The sequence below is a fragment of the Labrus bergylta genome, chromosome 20 (assembly GCF_963930695.1).
Source record: "Labrus bergylta chromosome 20, fLabBer1.1, whole genome shotgun sequence".
NCBI lineage: Eukaryota > Metazoa > Chordata > Actinopteri > Labriformes > Labridae > Labrus > Labrus bergylta.
In genome coordinates, this window is record NC_089214.1 from 18,318,869 (window position 1) to 18,335,343 (window position 16,475).

The 16,475-nt window shown below is 38.3% G+C and overlaps 2 protein-coding genes across 3 annotated transcripts; both read right to left on the reverse strand.

The window, feature by feature from the left end:
• Positions 1-174: 174 nt before the first annotated feature.
• Positions 175-4,832, reverse strand: LOC109989775 (B-cell receptor CD22-like). 2 transcript variants are annotated; one of them, XM_065948725.1, is made up of 8 exons: positions 4,752-4,832; positions 3,926-4,006; positions 3,010-3,384; positions 2,571-2,876; positions 2,209-2,469; positions 1,747-1,834; positions 1,596-1,650; positions 182-1,279 (listed from the first exon to the last, which is right to left on the reverse strand). In XM_065948725.1, exons 2-8 carry the CDS (start codon positions 3,996-3,998, stop codon positions 1,064-1,066), a joined length of 1,374 nt encoding a protein of 457 aa, XP_065804797.1. In that variant the 5' UTR covers positions 3,999-4,006; positions 4,752-4,832; the 3' UTR covers positions 182-1,063. The 2 variants fall into 2 exon arrangements, with proteins under 2 accessions (XP_065804798.1, XP_065804797.1); XM_065948726.1 differs by lacking the exons at positions 1,596-1,650; positions 1,747-1,834 and having other exon boundaries at positions 175-1,269.
• A 1,816-nt stretch (positions 4,833-6,648) lies between these two features.
• Positions 6,649-15,570, reverse strand: LOC109989780 (B-cell receptor CD22). Its single transcript, XM_065949162.1, has 15 exons — positions 15,461-15,570; positions 15,086-15,173; positions 13,932-14,312; positions 13,506-13,811; positions 12,985-13,257; positions 12,814-12,904; positions 12,651-12,687; positions 12,405-12,426; positions 9,700-9,804; positions 9,180-9,560; positions 8,448-8,753; positions 8,086-8,346; positions 7,589-7,670; positions 7,407-7,446; positions 6,649-7,057 (listed from the first exon to the last, which is right to left on the reverse strand). Exons 2-15 carry the CDS (start codon positions 15,126-15,128, stop codon positions 6,803-6,805), a joined length of 2,583 nt encoding a protein of 860 aa, XP_065805234.1. The 5' UTR covers positions 15,129-15,173; positions 15,461-15,570; the 3' UTR covers positions 6,649-6,802.
• Positions 15,571-16,475: the final 905 nt, after the last annotated feature.

The window sequence follows — 16,475 nt, forward strand, 5'->3', positions numbered from 1 at the left end:
ATGATAAGGGTTACATTTTTAAAAAGAAGACTTTAACAACAATGATGAGACGCCAACATATTGGTTGCCTCTAAGAGGAATGCTTTAAAAAAGGTTTAAATCTACCAGTAGTTAATTGTGGTTCAGGAAGTCTCACCAATTAAATGTTAAGTGTTCATATCTTAAATGTTTCATCACATTTAATGCCACATCAGCCAGACAAAACCACACAAAACCAGACAGTGGCAAGACATGACAAGTTTAACAATAGTCATTACTAATGTTCATTGTAAAAGACATTAGTCTTTAAGGTCTAAAGTAAAATCCTTTCTTGAAAAAAAATTACTTTTTTTAGTTTTCAGACTTTATTGTCACATATATATATGAGGGCAAAATGGTTCTTACAGATTTTGATCTTGTTAAATTATGTTCACAACTTATTTCACGGCCTGTAGGTGTATTTAACTTTAAGTGTAAGTGTGAGCAGAAAATGCGTGCAAGCCTCCAATTGTGTAAATGTGTAAAAAGGACGTTTTTAGCAGTGGAAATATTTTCTTGCAAATGGTTTTCAGGCAGATATGATTTGAACATAAACATAAGTAACACCAAAAAAAAGTGTTGTAGCTGCAGGAGTATTTTGAGTTTTTCAAATTCAAATGTGTAACATTTATGTTTTTAACAATAAGACTTGACAAAGTCCAAGAGGTGGGTACACAGATGTGCTTATTCTGTATGCTACCCTGATTGTATCAGCTACAAACCTCAAGCTACAAGTAGGAGTTTTGTCGCTAATTGTACCCGTGTGCTTATTTGACATTTATATACAGTTTACATTCCAACAGCTGCTTGATGCTAGCACACACCTAGGGCCGTATTAATGACTGACATATGAACACTGTAGGACATGGAGATGTGGAGTTTCTCCTTAGTCAGCAGAGACTACATTTTAATTTCCAGGATCCAACATTTTTTCTAATTTACCATAAAGAATAAAACATGTAGGAAAAAAAAAAAGTATATTGTCATTCATTATTTTTATATGCTATCTGCGTATGCATGCAAAATGACTCATTTCTTCCACCTGTTAATTATTCTTCACTTCAGCATAGATATCTTCAGGGCTGTCGCTCGCCCTTGTGAAGCCAGACCCTTTGACCTGTGCATACAGCGTCTCCTGCTGCGGTCCAATGTCCTGCCCTGGGTTTGAGGACGGTTCAGGATTACTCTTGGAGAAGTTTATCTCTCCATAGTGGATGCCTTCGTCAGTGTCTCTTTTTGCCAGTTCTTCACCTGTTTGACACTGGGGGTTGAAAAAAACATGACTTTTATTGAATATCTGAATGTAGATGGTAATTAGAATTTGTAAATCATGCAACAGCGTTACTCAACAACAAGACATCTAAAAAATATTTAAAACACATTTTCTTTTGAGGTACAGGTTGTTTGTTTCCTTCAACCACAATAATTAGCTTACAGGATATGGTGTCACATGTGTTGTTTCAACACATTTTTACTCCGTCCTTGACTGCTTTGTGAAAATGCTTTTAATAAACATTACAATAAAACCGATGCAATATGTTAATTGAGCATGTTTGTATCAAAAAGATTAGCCCTACCAGAGATTGTTGAGATGAGCCATTTGATTTTAACCGTCTCCAAAACACGAGAGCACTGCAAATAAACCATTAATAATACATTTGAATTAGTATGCAGACTAAATGTATAAAATATGTAATTTGAGAAACTGCTTTAGTTTCCGACACTTACAGAATTACACCGACTACCAAGCAGATGAGTAAGATGATCCCAATGATTCCTCCAATAACTGCTCCCCTTTGAGATCCATCAGTCAGTCCTGCTCAAAAGACATGAAATACAACTGACCTGACACTGCTGACACATGTTAAAGCTCCTATGAGCAGTTTTATTTCTTAACCGACTGAAACTAACTTTGATGCCAGTTTATGACCATCAAACAAGGCAATCAGGGACAAGATTATTTCTATATTATTTTAAATGCCTGTAAATGTTGCCATGGTGTAGGTGTCTGATAATATACAGGTCCGGTTCAGCAAAGACATGTACCACTTTGTCCACAGGGGGCGCAAAGATCAACTAAAACCAAACAGTCATCACAGGAGCGAGTTTCAAAGTGAGTGGGTTCATTCAACTCTAATGTTTACCTTCATTATCAAGATGGATATTTCATTACTACAGTTCTGTGTTTACCTTTTATATTCAAATGGATCCGTGGTGATGTCTGATTACCGAGATCATTCATGGACACACAGTAATAAACTCCTCTCTCTGTGGCATTAAAGCTGTAAAACTCTCCTTCAGATACGATCATGGGTCCATCTCTGCTGATCTTGAACCAGGTGAAGCTGCTGACAGGAGGATTGGCTCTGCTGGAGCAGGTCAGGTTCACATGAATACCTGCTGACACCAAACCTGATGGACTGATGGACGCTGAGGTGTTTTTAGGAGAATCTGAGGAAAATGTTAGATAATTGTATTTCATTAAAAACAGCAAACATCTTTAAAATCATCTCATTCTGACAGGATCCAATAACAATCTCTGGTTGTCTCACATGAAACTCTGAGAGTCTGTGTCTCCTCTGCTGTCTTGACTTCTTTTCCTTCATTCACAGGATATGTGGCAGAACAGGTGATGTTGTATCCATCATGTTTGTCCGTCAGAGTGATCTGCTCCTGGATTTTAGTCGTGAAGGTTTTATCTGGGTTTTCCTCCATGTTGTTGAGAGAGTCTTGTTTGAGATTCCAGGTGAGTTTAGGAGGGGAGAGTGGACAGGGAGTGGAAGCTGAGCAGGTTATAGTGACAGACTCCTTCTCCTTCAGATCTCCTGAGATCTTAAATCTGGGGCTCGGAGGAGAATCTGAATACAAGTTTGGAAATTGTGAATTTCCTTACAAATATATGATATTTCAGGAACACCACTACTGCCATCTTTAGATGGATAAAACAAAATCTACATAGAAAAAAAAATATGAAAGAAAAAAAAACATTACCTGTAACTCTTATTCGAAGAGGATCACAAAGAGCTGTTGCAGTGAATGCACCTTCGGTTCTGAAGAAGTATGTGTCGTCATATGTTGAGATTATTGGAGAAAATAAGGTGGTGCATTGCTTCTCACTGAGGTTTCCAGTTATATTCATTGGATAGATTCTGATTGTCCCTCTACTGTTGAAAATCACATTTCCTGGTCTGTCAAGAAAAAAGGGATAGTTTTTGATCCATATTCCGAAGATTTGTCCTGTGCTGTCAAACTCTGTTTTCGGCCTAAAGGTACATGGGATCTGCAAACAAGATCCACTCAGTGCTTCCATCTGCTGTGGTGTCGTGATGAAGAGGGCTGTAGCAAAACCACAAGCTGCCAGTGCACCTGAACAACAGACTCATTATTAATACAATGTGTGACAAAGCTCTAGGATGGACACGCATGGTACTTTCAGAATCAGAATCGGGGTTTATTGCCAAGTACATTTACGCATACAAGGAATTTGTCTTGGTGTATTGATGCTAAACAATTAACAAGGAAATAAAGCCGAACTAGCAACAACTGAAATAGTAAAGTACAAGAAGCTATTACAATAAACACTATAGAATTTAAAAATGTAAAATATAAAAAAGATCAAAAACACAAATGTACAAAAGGTGCAATGTAGGAGCTGTGCAGTCGACAACGAGAAACAATCTTACAGTGTACGTAATCTGCTCACAGAGTGCATGTAAGGAAAATAAATTTAAAGTCCAGTGAGCGTTAATGTAACGCATAAAGAACAAGATGATCAGCAGTAAGACGTTGCAGCTGTTGTTCCTGTGCTGCATGTAAGCATAAATCATCAAGTTGTTTGCACCAGTCTTTAAAATGACTTTAAAGTATCATACATCTCTCAGTATAAGGGACTGAACAAAACACTCACCTCTAAGAAAGAAGACACTCGAGAACATGCTGGCTGTCAACATAGTCACCAACAGCTCCACAATGACCCTCATCTCTTAACCTAGAGTTGTAAACACAACACTAGTTACTTTTTTTTTTTTTTTTAAACAATTACAAATAATGTACGTGCTAAGTGAGATAGGAAACAAAATCTCATACATGCAAATATTTACACCAAAAACATGCATCACAAAGCCAAGATTCAATAGAGATCCATGAATGCAATCAAAACAGCACAGTTTTAAACTTAATCCTCATACCACACCAACGACTTTGTGCTATTTCAGTTCAAGCCCAATACTGCTGAAGTAACTTCTCATACTCTTATTTTAGTTCTGCTAAACAGAATCTCACCATATATTATTTTTTTTGTAAGGTTTCATGTAGATTATATGAATGGTAAACAAAAAGAGAGAAGATGTTAGTATGAATTTTCATGAATTCATTCATTTTGGTAATTTTGTGATATAATTTAAATCTATCCACTAGCTGATAGAATTGATTCGGTCAAGGTCAGACAACAGCAACAGATATATCGCTGACAAAATATTCATCTTAACAGTGCTGCTTATATTCTGTTACAGCCCACAAATTCCTTTTTGGTTGGCTCCTATCAAAATATAAATCTGCTACTATTTAGATGTTTTACCCATAAATGGTTACAGCTTCATAGACCCAACGTAGAAAAACTAAGATAATCCACAGTCTGTTTCGCGAGTTCATCATTGAACTTCTACAGCAGAAACAACCCCCACCTAACAGAAGAGAAATGATGTTTTAGCTTAAAATCAGGTCAAATTTCTTACCAGAAAAGGCGACACAAATAGAAAGAGCTCTTTCTTTGGTTGATGGATGGAAGTACTTCAGTTTTTGTATTTGAGCTGGACTACAACAGATGAAGTAACATACTTCCTTTTGAACTGATGTAATTAAAACCAAGCCAACTTCCTGTGTGACAAGAGAACACAATAAGTCCTGTTGCTGTTGTTGTACATTTGTTAAATACTATGCACGTACTGTTACTGCATGGCACCCCTGAGCCACTCCACTCAAACTGAGCCTCTGTTGCTTGTACCGTAGCATGATCATTTGAGTATGAATAGAAAAGGAAGTTGAACCCAAATTTTACCACAGATGAAAAAAAAAGTACTCAAGTTCAAACTGTAGATAATTGAAGCTACTGTATGTTTTTAGAGAATAAATATTTGTTAATTATTATCGCACAAGTCTCAATCTGCCTGTCTGTCTTCCTGGCACCCTCTTCAGACACTTTCTAACTTTACCTGGACCCTCGCAAGTCTACTACCTATGATGAGATGGCCGGCCTGCACTCTGCCTGTTCTGAGCCAGCATCACCAACACCCGCCTGTTTTGACAGATGGAGTCCATGCACTGAGACTTCTGTGGAATATTTAACTATTAAGTCATCAATTTGAGAGGATAACGGCCGGGCTATTTCTGGGTCTCTTATGGATAACAGAGAAAAAGGGGTGCTTTTAACAGGGCTCAAAAATAGCAATATCAACCTCCCAGGGTTTTGTTCAGAGCCCCCCCACCTGGCTATACCCGGCTACTAAAAACCTGAAGTGTCTGACTCCTTGTTGTCCCTCCTTACAGGTGCACAGCCTGGCCACATCAAAAGATCTCCTATGGCTTTATATATGTTTCTGCCACTTTCTGTTTCGATGGCAACACAAGCCCCTCTGAAATCTGCATTTGGGCCCTATTAAAGTTTATTCCTCCCTGAACCTTGTAAGGACTGCCTTGAGACCTTACAACTTTATACTGTGACTTTACAGGCATTCAGAAATATTGGTTATTGAGTGTTTTTAGACATCATGTTCATATCTTAAAGGTAATTCAATCTTAAAAATGTACATGTGAGTTTGTAGCAGGTAGTGACAACATCTGGCTCCTGTACTGCAGTACTGCACTATTGGATAAGATAAACAATACAGAAGTTAGATTAGTTTTAAAATAAGAATTTTACTTAATTTTTTACTTCTTGAATTCCAGATTTTTGTTTTTGTTAATCAGCTAACTTCAAGATAAAAGTTCAAATTGACAGATAATATGTTTTTAGACACACAGAAGAGGGAGGCTGTGAGCTCAACCAAATATCCATCCATCCATTATCCATAGCGCTCTTCACGTATAAGATAAACAATGGCTTGAGCCAATCCCAGCTGTCATTGCGCGTGAGGTGGGGTATACCCTGGCCTGGTCGCCAGTCAATCACAGGGCTGACATTATGACCTTTAACAACCAGTCACAGTCACACCTACGGGCCATTTAGAGTTCAACCAAGTATGATACATCAAATGTGCTAATGTCTCTTTTATAATTCACTTGTTATAGTTTGTATGTTCTTCATATAGACTTCCTTTTTTTACCTGTTGTGCTTGCATGGTGCGATCGACTTAACTACACACTCATATTGAGTTGGGTATGAATATCAGTGATCAGTCATTTGAGTGTAGAAACAAATGCAGAAACAGAGACAATGACTGAACTTCTGTAAAGACTGTGATATAATTATGATGACGCTAAAGGCCTCAGCGTTTTGTGAAGTGTCGATAACATTTGTTCGGAAGTGGCGCGATACAAATAAAAATGGATTGACTGACTATCTTTGTTTAAGCCACAAACAACTCATTAAATTCATGTGATGCATGTGAAGAAATCAGCAGAGTGTGGAGAAGCTCATTTTGAAATATGTACACACCATTTATTGATCCATAAAAAGATACAATGTGTTACAGGTTCAATACCATTTAATGAACCACAGGCAGCCAAGCAAAAGTTCATCTGTAACAGTAAATATGTTTTGTTAAATAAAAGATGTCCGTGCACGTCTTCATTTTCTCTTCACTTGAGCATAGAGATCATGTGGGCCAGCAGCAGCCTGTGTGAAGCTGGTTACTGGCTTAGAGACGTTGACCTGTGCATACAGAGTCTCCTGCTGCTGTCCACTGTCCTGCGTTGAGTTAGAGGACACTTTAGGTTTCATCTTGGAGAAGTCGATCTCTCCATAATGTAGTTCCTCTACTTCTGATGCTCTGGCTTGTTCGTGCCCGGCTTCTTGTGTAGCTGGTGCTGCAGCTGTCAGGCTCTGTTAAAGAAAATGTAAATATTGTTGTAGTTAAGAGTGAACCTCACGCCATCTCTCGCTCAAATCTACCGGCTTATACAAACGGACACTTATCTGAATAATCTGCTTTGATGGGACACAGCAATGAATGAAAAATCTTGATGTGTCAAGACTTGAAAATGCTGGATGACGAAGTGGATTGTTCGTGTGAGTTAACAGGATGTTTATTCACATGTGCTGTGTTTCTGCATTTACACTCACTAATGAGGAACTTATTAAAGGGGCTGTCAGTTTATTGCAGTCACTATTAATGGGTAGAATGGTTAAGTTATGAACAAACTCATGAGACACATTGAAATATGTTTCCTACCTGTGTCTGTTGGAAAGCTGAACGTTTTGACTTCAACCTCCTGGAAGAAATATAAAAACTGTCAGCTGAATAACTTTGAGCATAATTCAAATAGTGATACTGATATGAAGCACTGTTTTATTAACAACAGTAAAATATAATCAATTAATAATGCTGATGTGAAATTTATTTTAGATGCTTACCAAATCAGTACGCTCACACTGATGAGACCCATGATCCCAATCATCGCTCCAACACCTGTCCACCATGCTGAAGAGTGACCCACTTGTTTCCAGTAGAGAAAAGATGGATTAATAAGACTTATGGCTTTCAACCAGCTGTGCAGTATTTCCAAAAGAAATCACAACAGAAACACAAATGCTTATTGATGTTTATGTCACAACTGTATGCAGACATTGTGTGGAATTTAGTTTTTAGTCTATGTTTTCTAGATTTATGTATAGACAATGATCACTTCTTCTTCCTTTTCCTTATACATGTTCTCTCCTTCCCTCTCTCTATCTTGTCTATTTTCATTCTCACGTTTCCAATCTCTTTATTTCTACTTCCCTTTCTTTTTGCAGAACCATGCCTGAGCTCAAATTTCCAAAGTTTCATAAACAACTGACAAAACTTCTTAGTGCGGTATTGTTTGAAACATCCCTATCTAATAATTTTTTTTTTTTTAAAAGGTGTTTACCTTTTATATTCAAATGGATCTGTGGTGATGTCTGATTACTGAGATCATTCCTGGCCACACAGTAATAAACTCCTCCCTCTGTGGCATTAAAGCTGTAAAACTCTCCTTCAGATACGATCATGGGTCCATCTCTGCTGATCTTGAACCAGGTGAAGCTGCTGACAGGAGGATTGGCTCTGCTAGAGCAGGTCAGGTTCACATGAATACCTGCTGACACCAAACCTGATGGACTGATGGACGCTGAGGTGTTTTTAGGAGAATCTGAGGAAAATGTTAGATAATTGTATTTCATTAAAAACAGCAAACATCTTTAAAATCATCTCATTCTGACAGGATCCAATAACAATCTCTGGTTGTCTCACATGAAACTCTGAGAGTCTTTGTCTCCTCTGCTGTCTTGACTTCTTTTCCTTCATTCACAGGATATGTGGCAGAACAGGTGATGTTGTATCCATCATGTTTGTCCGTCAGAGTGATCTGCTCCTGGATTTTAGTCATGAAGGTTTTATCTGGGTTTTCCTCCATGTTGTTGAGAGAGTCTTGTTTGAGAGTCCAGGTGAGTTTAGGAGGGGAGAGTGGACAGGGAGTGGAAGCTGAGCAGGTTATAGTCACAGACTCCTTCTCCTTCAGATCTCCTGAGATCTTAAATCTGGGGCTCGGAGGAGAATCTGTGGATGAGAAACACACCTTGTATTGGTAAAAATATTCATATAAACAAATATTAAATAGGGGGTGTTTTCAAATTAAGCACATTTTAAACATTACAGTATGTTACTGTACAGTTTGTATTATTGAACATTAACCCTTTCACTGTCAGACTTTAATAAAAAATCCAGCTTCATCAGTATGGAGAGGACTCAACATAGGACAAAACTTGTGTCGATTTTGAACTCATCGCTGAGCAGTGACCCAGAAAGTTCCCACATGAGAGTTCCTGTTTTTTAAACCCCTTCATCGTGTGTTTTTTACAGTTTGACGTCATTGTTTTAATGTTTAGTCACGACTGTTTACTGTCACATTTTGGCTGTGGAACTTGTTGTTAACCTAAAAGCTGCATCAACTGTTTGAAGCAAGTCATAAAAAAAGAAGCTTACCTTTAACTGTAACTCGAAGAGGATCACAGGGTGCCGTTGCTTTGAAGGGTTTGCTCTCTATTCTGAAGAAGTAGCTCTCAGTGTAATTCTCGTTTACATTTGAAAACAGGGTGGTGCAGTTTTTCTGACTCAGATTTCCAGTAATATTCATTCTGTAGCTGTTCAATGTCTGGCTGCTGCCGTTGAAAACCACATTGTTTGGAAACATGCCAAATCTGGGGTCCCTTTTAATCCACACTCCAAAGATTTTTACACTGCTGTCAAACTCTGATTTGGTGCTAAAGATACAGGGGATCTGCACACAAGATCCACTCAGTGCCTCCACCTTCTGTGGTGCTGTAATACCAAGGCTTGGTGTTACAGCACAAGTAGCACAAGCGCCTATAAGATCATGATGAACAAAGGAAAATTAAGAAAATAATTATAGTTTAAAGAATTGATTTATAGTCGACACATGAATAATTTGAATTAAGAGACTCTGATTTCAAATGAAGAGAATGGAAACAAACAAACAGCTTACCTGAAACAAAGAGGACACTCAGTAAGAATTTGGCAATCACCATGTTCACAGACAGAACCGTGCTCCCTGGATTTTCAAATACAATAACGCTTTCACTTTTCACCACTTTTCATAAAGTTTATGACGTTTTAACAAAGAAGTCGTCCTATTTAAAGCAACTTCTCTTCTCAACATTTAGACTCAAAACTTACACTGTAAGATCACAGTTAGTTTTTCTTCACAATAAGCATGCCTGTATGTAACTATAGAAATCATACTGAGGTTACATTTATTTTAATTAAAACAAACTAAAAAAGAGAATAAAATTCTTGTCAAAAAACTACATTGGAGTTTTAATAAACCACTAAGTAGCTCAATGTTTCCTCCTCAAACAAACAAACACAGAGAATAGAGGAGATTCATTTTACTGAAACAGTTTCTTAATTTTTAGCAGGATTAGAATAAACCCACTCACCTCTCTTAAAGAGGACTTGCTGTTTAAAGACAGCACTAATCTGCCTTTTTTTGTCTTTCTGCCATTACATATCACATGACCTCTTATTCCAAAATAACACAGGCAGCGTTGGTTTACAGCTCATATCCTGTAAGCAAGGAAGTCAGATATTACGACATATTCAAATCTTCATGGTTCCATTGGTTAGTTCAACCTCACAGGATTGTTGATCAGAATCAACTCATTCATGCGATTCATCTTTATTAGGTCAAAGACAGAGTAGGGGGGCTTGAAGTTTGAATAATCAGAGTATAATGTATCTAATGCCTAATGGAGAAAATCCCTGAAAGTACAGTGACCTCTTCCTCAGTAATGTAAGCTGATGAGAAATGTGTTTATGACAGATACTCGTCTAGGTCTCAGACAGAAAGTCATCCTTTTTATTAACTTTGTCCACAGCACAGATTTACACCAACCTTTGTGATTTATTTTACTCCAACAATAAAGAACATTTTCACTCACACACACACACACACTTTTTAACGATCACATTCTCTGAATAAACTAAGATACCTGACCTCGAGGAGGCCCACAAGGTCCCGGTAACTGTAGCCATGTAGATTTGTGAAACATGTGTTTTGAGTGGCAGGTGTACATGAGCAAAGTCTGCATGCGCTTGTGATTTTAGGAGTGTGTGTGTGTGTGTGTGTGTGTGAGTGTGTGTGTGTGTGTGTGTGTGTGTGTGTGTGTGTGAGTGTATGTGCCGATAGTTAAGCAGATGCTAAGGGTAATTTGTAGTAGGGATAAGCTTATGTTTTGCACAACTGTTTCGAGTTGTTGCATGTATTGTCTGTGCAGCAATTTCCCAGTATCCGAGACACATTTCTTCAACCTTGACATCGCTATACACTCCAGGAAATACAGTTTTTTTTTTTTTTTAACTTCTGCTTTGGCTTCTTCTTTTAACTCAAGGGTCTGCTGTTTGAAACATCTCCTATCCCCTTTCACACCACCTGATCCACACAGGATGGTTATGTCTCTGTTACTACTCCCAGTCTATTTGTCTTCATTAATCAAAGACTCCACCACTGAGGGGGTGCCGGTATCTCAGTGGTTAGTGTGCCGGTTAGATTCTGATTCCAACCTGTGGCTCCTTTCCCGCATGTCACTCCCCATTCGCTCTCTCTCTCTCTGATTTATTACTCCATCCACTGTCCTAATAAACGAAGGCCTAAAAAGAACAAAAATAAACCTAAAAAAAAGAGACTACATCGCTGAACAGTGTCGACGCGCCCTCGTTCACACACACTGCACTCTATTCTTCTGACTCAGTGGCAGATATACTTTGCCTCACCGGTCAGCCTTTATAACTTTTCCTCATACAGTCAGTCAGGAGTAACAGAGGTCTAACAGTACCACCTTGAACAAGCTGTGTAAAAGGAGCTACAGACGCTGCTTTGTCTCTGTTGTGCCTTTGTGTGTTTACATGTCTTGCCTCTTTTGCCTCTGCAAGTCCGTAAAAATCACACTCAGGTAAAGGAAGTGATGGCATTGTATGATTCAGTGTAAATGTATAAATGTGGTGTAATGGCAGAGCTACATAAGAAAATTCTTTTTTAAAAATATATATTTACGTAAAAAGGACTTCAAATAAGACCAAGCCTATTTACCCATTTTTGGAAGTTGGTCTGTTAACTGGAGAGGTGCCAGAGCACTTCCCGAGCACTGCCGAGGTGCCCTTGAGCAAGGCACCGAACCCCCAACCGCTCTGCTGAGCTCCCTGCATGGCAGTGTCAGTCACTCTGACATCTCTCCACTAATGCATGTCCACAGGTCCCGTTTGTGCATGTGTGTGATTGGGGCCTATGTGTGTGACAAGCATGTCTCTAAAATAACACTGTAAGCCAGAATTTACCCTCAGGATTAATAAAGTTTACAAAATTAAAGACAAAAAACAAAAAAAACAGGGAAACTGAGTTATGTTTTGCTCAAAGATTTATATATCGATGTGAAACACATGAAAACAATACATTACGGTCTTATATTCTTCAGTATGTAATAACAGAATATGTGGAATAATGCCCTTTTAAGTGTCTATTATCAGGTTTTTAGTTCAGCAAGAACTAAATGTGGCCTCTATTGTCTACAAAACTGATAACCGACACCTCGTCTGGCATTATCCCCTACATATATTACACAGTAAATTCAAAGTCTATGTTTAGGGTTTATCTAATTGGTTGTGCTGGTTAGGTCAACTCCGCCAAATTGTTGCTGTAGACTGCTTCCTCTTTGTCCTGTGAATAAAATAACAAGAGAAAGTGGTAAGTGATGTCAGTAATCTGAAGGAGCAGAAAGAGGATAATAATAATAATTATAATGAGCTTTAAAAGCTTTAATGTACACTGTTGCTTTTCTCTGTGCTGTCGATTGTTGTCAAACCTGTAGAGAGCATATGAAGAAGAATTTCCCATTTGGAACAATAAAGTGGAAGTCTACCTCTCCTTATCTGGCAGCTTACCTTTCTGGGTTTGATGGAACCTTTTGATCGAAACCAACTGAAAAATAAAATATATAAGAAAGCTGAAGAATGGTCCGTGCCCTACAGTTCTAATACAACCACGCTGAAAATCACCAATTCATCTGTTGCTGATACGGCTACATCACAGAAAGTTTCTTCTCACCACTCAAAGATGACCATCGTACTGACGAGCATAAGGATTCCCAGGATTTTCATAACAACTTGAATGCCAACATGTTCGTTCAGTTGATCACCTGTAACACAGCAGCAGTGTCACTCGTTGATTTCTAGAAGATTTGACCACTAAAACATCAGGAAATCATTTCCACTCTACCTTCAAATATCAGCTGATGTCCTGTTGATAGTTGAATGTCCAGATCGTTTCTGCATCCACAGAAGAACAATCTGCCTGGATCACTATTGGTCACATTAAGGCCATAAACCTGTGTATCTACTTTAATCAGCTCCAGTCTGCCATTACTGATCATGAACCAGACAAAGTGGACGACAGGAGGGTTTGCTCTGCAGGAGCAAGTCAGGTTCACCATGCTGCCAACTGTCACTGCATCAGTGGGACTGACGATCACTGAGGTGTCCTTGGGAGAGTCTGCAAGATTTGGAGACATATTGGAGTGACATTTGTAGAGGTTAGACATGTGAGATAAGTCGTTTTCACTGAAACAGCAAGATTTTCAAAGATCTGCAAAGTTCAGGCTCATTTTGCTGTGCAGAAGTATTTTACCATGCTCAAGAAAATTGCAGCAAGCCATTATGCAAAGAGGAAGCTCTTAGAAAAAAACCTAACTGTCCCTGCTTCATTCTTCAAAAAACAAAACAAATGAGATCAAGTCTCACATGAAACTCTGAGAGTCTGTGTCTCCTCTGCTGTCTTGACTTCTTTTCCTTCATTCACAGGATATGTGGCAGAACAGGTGATGTTGTATCCATCATGTTTGTCCGTCAGAGTGATCTGCTCCTGGATTTTAGTCGTGAAGGTTTTATCTGGGTTTTCCTCCATGTTGTTGAGAGAGTCTTGTTTGAGATTCCAGGTGAGTTTAGGAGGGGAGAGTGGACAGGGAGTGGAAGCTGAGCAGGTTATAGTGACAGACTCCTTCTCCTTCAGATCTCCTGAGATGATTAGTTTGGGGCTCGGAGAAGAATCTGTGGTTTAGAAACACACTCAGGATCAGCTTTCTTTTTGACTCAGAACTTTACCTGATTTCTCAGGTGATTTCTCCTGATTTTAATTGACATTAAAAAGATACAAATAAAAAACATTACCTTTAACTGTAACTCGAAGAGGATCACAATAAGTCGTTGCTTTGAAGGGTTTGCTCTCTATTCTGAAGAAGTATCTCTCAGTGTAATTCTCGTTTACATTTGAAAACAGGGTGGTGCAGTTTTTCTGACTCAGATTTCCAGTAATATTCATCCTGTAGCTGTTCAATGTCTGGCTGCTGCTGTTGAAAACCACATTGTTTGGAAACATGCCAAATCTGGGGTCACTTTTAATCCACACTCCAGAGATTTTTACACTGCTGTCAAACTCTGATTTGGTGCTAAATATACAGGGGATCTGCACACAAGATCCACTCAGTGCCTCCACCTTCTGTGGTGTCGTGATGAAAAGGTCTGTATCAAAAACACAAGCTGCCAGTGCACCTGAAAACAGACTCATTAGTAATAACATGTAGATTTATTTGACTAGAAAGGCATGTGTAACACTTTGACCTTTGAGATTTGTTTGAAATGTAAAGTATGTTACAAATGAAATTCTTTATTTTGTATTATTAATCAGCAGCAGGTTGTTGCATCTGTTCTCTCCATAGACTGTAAATGTTAATGGATGAAGCCTGAGTGACATCAGCCATCTGTCACGGCAGGGGGTTCTCGAGGCTCATCGGCAGCAGCCTCCATGCTGGAATTCCTGTCTCAGCCTGACTTTGAGTCAACCTAACGACAGACTGAGAGCTGGAACTGAGGCGGGTTTTAAGCCTCTTGACAAACCGTTACATCTTGCCCACCTGTAAATAATGTCAGCTACGCACCTAACTACGGATGACACGTATCGTCATCAAAATCAAAGAGGATGCAGTTTAGGATTATGCACACGCATTAGCTTAATTTTTCAAGACTTGGAGGTTGCCGCTTATTTTTCCCTGTGCTGCTACAAATGTATGTATAGATCATCACCACATTGTGATTTTAAATGTAACTTAAGTTGTTTCTGTCTTTTGAGTGTGATGTGATTTGATTGGGATGCGAGCATTTTTGAGCTTGTAATGCAAGACAAATTTCAGTGCAAACGGACAATAACGTGTTATCTTATCTTATCAGGATGTAAAGATTGTCAGCACTATCTGCACAAGAATGAGTTTAAACTGTAAATCAGGGAGATATGTCTCTTAAGTAAAAGAGACTGAACACGCTCTCACCTCTGAGGAAGAGGACACTCACTAACATGCTGGCTGTCAACATCTTCCAACAGCCAATAGGAACAGGATTTCTTTCCGCCTTCTTCACCTAGATACATTTAACCACAAAGAATGTTAGTTAAATAAGGGAGAGTGTCTCCTATTTGACTGCATTCATTTTTAGTAATCAATTGATATATTAAGATGTACAAAATGAATTCAAAATGAAAACACTCTTGAATTGAAATACATATTTAAATACTTATTTTGAGACCTCTGGTTTCTTAGCTGAGTTATACTCTTTTTCCCTTTTGGATCGTGTTCTTGTTTTTTTGTTGAGTGAATAGTAACCAAAAAAATGTAATCTAGGCAATAAAACCAGTAAAAAGCGCTTACCAGATGAGTCCACTTTCATCGCAGAGATGTTCAGAAGTTTATGGGTGGTGGTTTATAAATTTTAGCTGAAGTACTTCTTTAATTAGGACTTCCCTTTTTATCTGCTGTTTATGCAGAGCAGATTTCCTGTTTCAGAGGGTACACAGGAAATCCAGATTGTGTTGTAAAACTGTTTTTAAAATAATATCCAGCATACCAAAAAAGGTAAATACTCCCTTACACATCACCTGCAGCACAATGTGCAATGTGTTTTCTATTAGTAAATGTTTCAATGTCAATGCCTTCTTTTTTTGTTGATTCTTCTGTGAGCTGCAAATGAACAACCGAGAAAGCCTGCATACAGAAATATACAAACATGACTAAATGTATTCTTAGATGAGGATTTGCTCTCTGATCCCGGTACAGTGGTCAGCTATTAGGACAAGCTGTGAATTTACGGAGGGCTACTGATCACATTTCATCATTAAAAAAAAGATATACAACCTCACTTCTTCCCAAATAACCAGTTTAGCTTGCAAAACTTCAAATACATCACTGTCATAATAATGACCATTATGATGAACTTATGTGTCACTTATGTCACATGACATACAGCTAGATACTGAGAAATGTTGTGATGAGCTGCTAAAAAAATCTGCCCATGTGGCTTGATTCTTTAAATAACCTATAAGAGTTTTATTTAGTTTCACCACGTTTCCTGTTCCTCCATGTAGACTGACAACTAAAAAACCTGTTTAGCTCATCTAATCAGTGCAGTCAGTACAAATAGTTATAAACAAATTTATGTCATATGATGTGTATTTATTAGATTTGTATTAAATATTGAATAAATGCACAATGGTAGTTATGTGGAATGTTTTCTAACCATTAACACTGACTGAGGGTCTGTTTTGAAGTAGTTTGTTCTAGAAACAGCTGTAAACCCCTAAGCATCATGTACTTGTTAAAAAGAAGTGGACAGGGGAACCGGTAGCTTAACGGTTAATGCGCACAATCCATGCAGAGGCCAAAAATA

Excerpts from the sequence above, each read along its gene's own strand:
- LOC109989775 (XM_065948725.1), bottom strand. The coding sequence starts at position 3,998 with ATGAGGGTCATTGTGGAGCTGTTGGTGACTATGTTGACAGCCAGCATG. Across the intron at positions 2,470-2,570 it reads ACAGACTCTCAGAGTTTCAT|ATTCTCCTAAAAACACCTCA; the intron begins GTGAGACAACCA and ends CATTTTCCTCAG. Across the intron at positions 1,280-1,595 it reads GCTCATCTCAACAATCTCTG|TGTCAAACAGGTGAAGAACT; the intron begins GTAGGGCTAATC and ends TTCAACCCCCAG.
- LOC109989780 (XM_065949162.1), bottom strand. The coding sequence starts at position 15,128 with ATGTTGACAGCCAGCATGTTAGTGAGTGTCCTCTTCCTCAGAG. Across the intron at positions 12,688-12,813 it reads ACGATGGTCATCTTTGAGTG|TTGGTTTCGATCAAAAGGTT; the intron begins GTGAGAAGAAAC and ends TTTATTTTTCAG. Across the intron at positions 9,561-9,699 it reads GAGTGTCCTCTTTGTTTCAG|GCGCTTGTGCTACTTGTGCT; the intron begins GTAAGCTGTTTG and ends ATGATCTTATAG.